This window comes from Aptenodytes forsteri, unplaced genomic scaffold (assembly GCF_000699145.1).
Source record: "Aptenodytes forsteri isolate BGI_AS27 unplaced genomic scaffold, ASM69914v1 Scaffold466, whole genome shotgun sequence".
NCBI classification, from domain to species: Eukaryota; Metazoa; Chordata; class Aves; order Sphenisciformes; family Spheniscidae; genus Aptenodytes; species Aptenodytes forsteri.
This window is the reverse complement of record NW_008795119.1, coordinates 72,929-80,147: the sequence shown is the minus strand read 5'-3', so window position 1 is coordinate 80,147 and position 7,219 is coordinate 72,929. Positions and strand designations below refer to the sequence as shown.

The 7,219-nt window shown below is 58.1% G+C and overlaps 1 protein-coding gene across 1 annotated transcript in view; it reads left to right on the top strand.

Moving 5' to 3' along the window:
• FASTK (Fas activated serine/threonine kinase) overlaps positions 1-6,970 on the top strand; it is a 14,375-nt gene extending 7,405 nt beyond the window's left edge. Inside the window, exon 10 of the mRNA XM_019471488.1 lies at positions 6,867-6,970. Coding sequence (XP_019327033.1) covers positions 6,867-6,953 — 87 coding nt within the window. The 3' untranslated portion in view covers positions 6,954-6,970. The remainder of the gene's footprint in view (positions 1-6,866) is intronic.
• Positions 6,971-7,219: the final 249 nt, after the last annotated feature.

Genomic DNA, 7,219 nt, shown 5'->3' with positions numbered 1-7,219 from the left:
TACAGCAAGATGGGCTCCAGGCTGGAGAGCTGGCATCCCCACTGTAAACACTCCCGATGGGAGCTGTCCTTCCACACTTGCTGCTTGTGAGAGGAAGCAGTGACTCATCCTCACGGCTCCTTTTGCCCTCCCCCTCCTGTCCGCTGGTCCTGCAGGAATCCCGTCCTACAGGTCTGCCGCCTGGAGCTGAGACCCGACCCGCGTGCTGGGCAGGGAGGGGAGAAGGGGAAGCTGCTCAGCCTGGACCTGGCAGACACGTTGTCAGTGGCGGTGTCGGCTGCGGGGCCTCAGGGTGGAAATCAAGTGGGGGCATAGCTCAACCTGATACCCTTTGCTGTAATCCTGGCTGTCGGTTCTGCAGCATGCCTCTTGCCGCTGTGGGCGGAGGTGAGGCGAGCCTCCCTTCAGTGCCTGTTTCGGAGCCCTGGCCTCTTTGGTTGCAGCCTCTGGCTGGTCTGTGGTGAGAGGTGTGAATGGAGAAGCCCTCGAGGCTTCCCACCGCCTTCGCAATTGTCTTCAGTTTTCTTTGGGGACTTCAGATGTTGTTTTAAGGTGTGCAGCTTCTACAAGACTATTTGTGGGGTGATTTTTTAGCTTGAGGATAGATCTTTCTGAGGAAAACAACTCAGAAATGCAGGCCTCTTACCCTGTTTACTTCTCCACTTCAGAGGTCACGTGAATTACAGTCATAGATCTACCAAGCAGCCTCATAACCATTTCTTAAAGCTTCTTACCTCCCCTGCTGCTGATGGTGCAGTGTGCCAACACGAAGCTGCTTCTAACTTCATAATTTGCAACGTACATAGTTCAGAAGCCCTTTGTTTATGCATAGCTTTGGCAGTCCTGTGACTCGAGTTGTGGTATTTCCTTGGAGATCCCAAATTGCAGAGCAGTGGAGCAGGACCAGCTCTCCTGTGCAGTGCGCCATGGGTCTCCCTTGTGCTGGCATTCAGGACGGGGTGCCCAGGGCCGGCCGTGTCCCCAGACAGCAGTGGGGCCGAGCAGCTTTGTCACACGGAGGAGGGCTCGCCAGTACCTGCCACTGGGCTCGAGGCCGGTGCCACAGGCTCTCGCTGTGCGTCTGGGCTCCAGGATGTCCTGGGTCGAGGAGGGCACTTGGTACAGCTGCTGCCGCTCCCAGGTTTGTGCCACCATGTCCGAGAGCTGAGGGCTGCCCTTGCCTGCGTGCCCTGTGCCCAACGCACCCATGGCAGCCAGGGACTGTGCTCACCCTGCACTTGGCCCAGCTGGGGGGTCCGTGCCCCGTCTCAAACAGTCTCTGGTGACTGTTACTGCTTGGGTCTGCGCCCCTGCTGTGGGTCAGGGCTGCTGTGGGAGGCTGAGGCTGCTGACCAGCGGCCCAACAGGGTCTCTGAGGAGCAAGGTGGAATGGGCAGGGGTGCAGGCAAGCTAGAGCGTGCTCTTGCTCCCAGTGTGCACAGGGTCAGGCGCTCTGTCTGGCAGCGTGCGGTTAGGCGTCAGGACCCGCATGACCGAGGCGCAGGAACTCTTCTCTGCTCAGCATGCCCGATCATCATGCAGCTGCTAGTGCGGTTAGCTCCCTTTGGGTGCATAAGAGGCACTCTGGTCCCATCCCCTCTATTCCCTCTCCAGCAGCAGACAGTGGCAGATTGTTAGAAAATGAGTCGGAAGTGGATCGTGGATAGTCCAAGTACTCCTGCACCAGAGCATGTGTCTGTACAGCTGTGTTTAATCACCCCGATGGACCTCTTCTCCATGAGCGTTTTATTCCTCTGAGCCTGTTCTTTCTTCCACACCTGCAGCGTCCGGTGCCAACAAGCTCCAGGCAGTATTACCTGCAACAAGCTCTGTTTGTTTTAAACCTGCTGTCTGGTCAGCCGACGTGGTGCTGCCAGGTCTGGTACCGTGAGGGAGTGAAGAGCAGCTCTGCGGTTACCTTCTTCTATGCTTGTGGTTCCAGAGGTCGCTTCCCCTTGGCCACCCCTTTGAGATGAAGAACCCCAGGCAGTTCAGCTTCGCTTCACTGCTTGGTTGTTCTTCTTGCTCTTCTCGTTTGAGGTTTATTTCCTCTTCTTCTGACACCTTTACAGAATCGCAGAGTAGTTGAGGTTGGCAGGGGCCTCTGGAGATCATCCAGTCCAACCCTGGCTCACCTAGAGCAGGTTGCTCAGTACCACGTCCAGTCGAGTTTTGAATGTCTCGGAGATAGGTTGCTTTCTGGGTAACCTGTTCCGGGCTCAAGGCCAGTGCTGCTTTACCCTCACAGTAGAAGAGGGTTTTTTCTTATGTTTGGGGGTGTGTGTGTAGCTTTTTCTCAAGTTTAAATGGGATTTCCAATACTTTAGGTTTGTGCCCATTGCCTCACTCTCTGTCACTGGGCACTGCCAAGAGTCTGGCTCTGTTTTCTTGTGTGTAGCTTTTTCTCAAGTTTAAATGGAATTTCCAATATTTTAGGTTTGTGCCCATTGCCTCGTTCTCTGTCACTGGCCACTGCCAAGAGTCTGGCTTTGTTTTCCTTACAACCTCCCGTTGGGTATTTGTACATACAGATGAGATGCCCCGATCCTTTTCTTCTCCAGCTCTGTCAACCTCTTCTCACGTATCGCATGCTTTAGTCCCGTAATCATCCTTGTGGCCCTGTACTGGACCTACTCCAGTATGCCCATGTCTTGTTCTGGGGAGCCCAGCACTGGACACTGCAGATGTGTCTCACCAGTGCTGGGTAGCAGAGAAGGATCGGCTCCCTCGACCTCCCCGTGGTGCTCTTAGTACAGCCTGGGATGCTGTTGGCGACCTTTGCTGCAAGGGAGCGCTGCTGGCTGGTGTTCAACTTGTCCATCAGGACCCTTAGTCCCTTTTCTGCAAAGTCACTTTCCAGCCGGTTGGCCCCAGCCTGTCCTGGTGCATGGGGTTATTCCTCCCTAGGCTCAGGACTTGGCCATTCCCTGCCAGGGGGCCGTTTCTCCAGCCTGTGTAGGTCCTTCTGAATGGCAGCACAACCATCTGGCGTGTCAGCCGCTCCTCCCTGTTGTGTACTGTCTGCAGCCTCGCTGGGGGGGCACTCGGTCCCATCGTCCAGGTCACTAATGAGGATACTAAACAGTATTGGCCCCAGTACTGACTCCTGGGGTATGCCGCTAGTGACTTGGTCCAGCTGGACACCGTGCCTCTATTCGCAGCTCTTTGAGCCTGGCAGTTCAGCCCTCCTTATATTTAATTTAAGGCCTTCTCTTGTTGGCTGTTGCATTGCCATGTGTGAGCTCGATCGGCGCTGGACTGCCTGTCGTGTCTGGCACACTGCTAAGCTGTCTGGGTATGTCTTTGTGACTGTGCCAGGGCCTTGCTCCTCCTTGGATGCCATTGATCTGGTAGCAGTCGCAGGTGTGGATTTGTCAGTGCCTCTGAACACGGCTTCCTTCCAAGAGAGCCTGCTCCTTTTGTGGCACAGCGAGCAGGGGCTGCCCACGGTGACTGCAAAGGACATCGCCAGGTCTTGCACCCGGACCCTTCCTTGCCTCCATCCTCTGGTTGGACCTGCATGTTGCTTCCACCCTTCTGACAGGCGGTGGGAGTGCCATTGCAGGGTCACCTACCTCAGATCCTCTACTCTGCCCACAGATGCTCTGGGTCTCAGCCCTTTCCAGGGTAGATGTTTTTCTCCCTGGTGGTCCTGACCTTTTATTGACAGCCAGCTCTTTTCCCTCGGAAGGTTCTAGGTAAGGACGGGCTCCTTCCTTCCCAGGATCCTGCCCTGAATAATGGCCAGATTTGATGTTCCCACAAACCCTGTCCTGGCTCAGGCACTATTCACTTCCAGCCTGTTTGGTTGAAGGAGCTTTCTGTGCTGTCGATCCTTCCTTAGTGTCGGAAGGGCAAGCCCACTGGGGAGGCAGACCCTGCAGAGCTGGGCAGTGAGGAAAGGAGCTTGAAGCAGTGGAAGGAGATGGCTCTGTACCAGAACTGCCGGAAACCTTTGATTCAGACCCACTGCAGCCAGAGGACTTGGTTCCTTCTCTCCAGGCAAAGCCGCCTTCACCCCTGGCCTGTGTGGGACTGTCGGAGAACAGTGCCTGTCTACAGCCTGTTCACTGTCCTGGGGGCAGTGTGCAGTTTGTCTGTGTTGCCTGTCCCGCTTGCTCTTTTGTGATGGTCACAAACAAGTCCTGGACCCCCTGTAGCACCCATGTCAGGATCTAGCCGTTCCACGGAGTCCCTTCAAGGAGTGTTTCTGCCCATTCTGCTTTGTGTTCTTCCACATTCTCTGCAGCTTGGGAAACTGGTGGGACTTGTGGGAACTGACCTGAAGGATGAAAACCCCCACAGCTGGCTCTCCTGGGCCAAAGGTTCTGTTCTTGGTCTTTGCATTTGTGCCAAGTTTTCCCACCCTATCCCTTCACAATGCCTACTACTAGCCCTGTTTCTCAGTGAGACGGTGAGAAAAAGCTTCCTCCTTTGCAGGCAAACTCCTATGTGTCATGATCTGCAACTCCTGAGGGATGGCAATGGCCTCTCCAAGCAGCCTTGGATGCTTCTGGTATAGTAGACCACCCCCTTGCCGTGCATGGAGCACTGGGTCCACGCAGGCTCCTCCAGAGGCCAGGCTCCAGCCCTGCTCTGGAGAGGTGTCTTCACCAACGCAGCCCCTCCAGGGCTTGGGTCTCCTGGTATCTGTGAACAGTGGAGGGCCAGACTAGCGGCACAGAGCCGAGCGCTGTGTCACTTCCCCACAGAGAGGGATGCTTTCCCCCCCTGCCATGTCCCTGGCAGCATCTCTCAGAGCAGGCTGAGGTGCACCAAGGTCGCTAGAGCTGCCTCTCTTCAGGTGCAGAGCTCGTCTGCTCAGCCCCAAGGGCTGGAAAGGGCAGGTGAGGTTCTTGGCCAAGAACTTTCCTGCGTAGCTCCAGCGCCAGCCCCGTGTCGCTGACTCTCAGCAGGATCTCCAAGCCTGAAGGAGAGCTTTTCTTGTACTTCCTTATTCCCGGGGGGACGGGGCAGGACTCCTCTAGTGCCTGAGTAGCAAAACACACCAGGGGCTGGACTGCAGTCGGGGTGAACGCACAGGTCCTGTTACCGCAGTGTAATGCCTTTAGCCCACTCCCGTGCTGCCAGACAGGGCTGAGGTATGGGTCACGGTTACCCTTAGTCCTGCTCCATGAGCACTGGTGGTGCCTTCTGGGATGTTGGACCAGCACAGCTTCCAGCTACCCCAACAAGTTTTGGCCCCCAGCCCCTGATACCGATGTGGAGGGAACACTGGTAGTAGCTGAAGTCTCCTCTTGTCCCTGTGGATCCGTTCCTGCAAGGCTGCTGCGTGCAGGTTTGCTTGATTCCCCCAACCCTTGGTGCTCCCAGCCTAGTGTGGGGATGGATGCACAGCCACATGTGCAAGCTGGAGCTGGGGCTGTCACTATGAGGTGACAAGCCCTGGGTCGGGAGGGCCTTGAACTGTGAACGGGTGTTTTTAGAAAAGTGCCTGCCAGGTTGCCCCCAGGCTGGTACTGAGGGGAGGGACAGAGCATGGTCCCAGGCCCATCTCTTCTCCCACGCCTGTGGGTGCATCTGTCTCGTGGTCGGGGTGGCCCAGGGCTCGTGGCCTTTCGGCGGGGTGCTTAGCTCCAGGCTGTATTTGCTGTTCAGGGGCAGAGAGCACTCCTGACTCCACAGAGTGACATCCAGTCCAGCTTTCCCGGTGGGGTCCCCACTCCCCCTTAGCCCCCCCCTCAGTACCCCATACCAGTTCCCCTGGGCAAAGGGAGGGGTGTTTCCATTTTTATTAGTCCCGGTGCCTTCTTTCCTTAGCAGACAGCAGTTAAAATGACGTGTTGGGGAAGAAACCGTTACCTGGGCTCGGCTCACTCTCACAGCCCTTTCTTCTGGTGGGAGGCTGATGGGTGCCGTTGCTCTTCCACACGCTGCCCGCTCCCAGGAGCAGTTTCATGCCACCCCGTCTGCTGGAGAGAGCCTGCAGCAGCTGAGCCAGAGTGCGGGGTCGGCGTGTTCCCCTGCACTTCCTGGGCAAGGCTGATGTCCCTTTCCAGCCTGCTGAGCGAAGCCCCTGTGGCCCTGCCCTTCCCTCTCTCACATCTCGCTGCTGCACCTTGGTCTCTGGTGCCGGTTCTTGTTTGAGGGAGGCCAAAAGCACAGCCAGACCTCTTCAGGGCTGTGCAGCGGGCACCCACTCCATCCTTCTCTGCGGCAGCGGGCCCCTCCTCTCCCTTGCACGGAAAACCACCTTCCCCTCATCTCCCCTCGCTGCCAGGCGGTGGACGAGCTGCAGGCTTCCCCCACCCTCCATGGCAGGAGGGTGGCTGGGTTTTGCTCTTCATCCCTCCCCGGAGGTTGGTGACTGGGGTTCAAGGTTGGGGTGAGGCTTGCGAGCTCCCCTGGCCCTGCAGTGCCACGTGTCCTCCCTGTGTGTGCTGGGCCCCGGCCCAGCTGTGGTGGGGATCGGGGACGGGGGTGCCTGCAGGTGCTCTCTGCTGTCGGCAGCAGGGTCAGGCACCGGAGCGGGCAGCTGGCTTCACGGGGCAGCCAGGTTTGGGGGTGAAGCCCTGGGAGGGCAGAGCCAGCGCGGGCAGGCACTCAGGGACTCGTCCCCCCCGGGAGGCAGCCCCGTTGCTGTGCCTTGCCCGGGGCTGAGCTGGAGCAGAGTGAGCTTCCTCTGCCTGGTGGTCAGTGGGACGCTGAGATGGGGCTTGTGTGCTCCTGTGCCCTCCCCCCTCCTTGGAAGGAACAGCACTGTTGTCCTTCCCCTGGGAAGGGTCCCGAGTCCTGGTTCTTCCCCCTGCTGCCACAGACTACTGTCCCAGGCAGCCTCGGGCTGGGTGTTGATGGTGGTGCTGGTGGTGGAGCTGCTCTGACGGTTTCTCCCTGTCCCCTTCCAGCTGCCCTACACGGAGCTGGAGAAGGTGAGTGGCATCGAGGAGGCCAAGCACTACCTGCGGCAGAAGCTGAGGGAGCTGCGCTTCTGAGGGATGGATGCCTCGAGTCCCGGGCTCTGGGCGGGGAGGGGGCAGAGCGGGGTGGGCACAGGTGGGTGCTGCCAGCCCCTTTCCCCTGGGGGTGGGACACGGAGCTGCCACCTGTCCCAGGGGGGCATGGGGCTGGGCCATGGGCACCTGCTCCTCGATGTGGGGCTGGGGTAGTGTGAGATATTTATTGCCGTTAGCGGGGGGAAGGGGTATGACTTGACTGGTGCATAGGGGAGTATTTGGGTCTCTGCTGCTGGGGGGGCGGG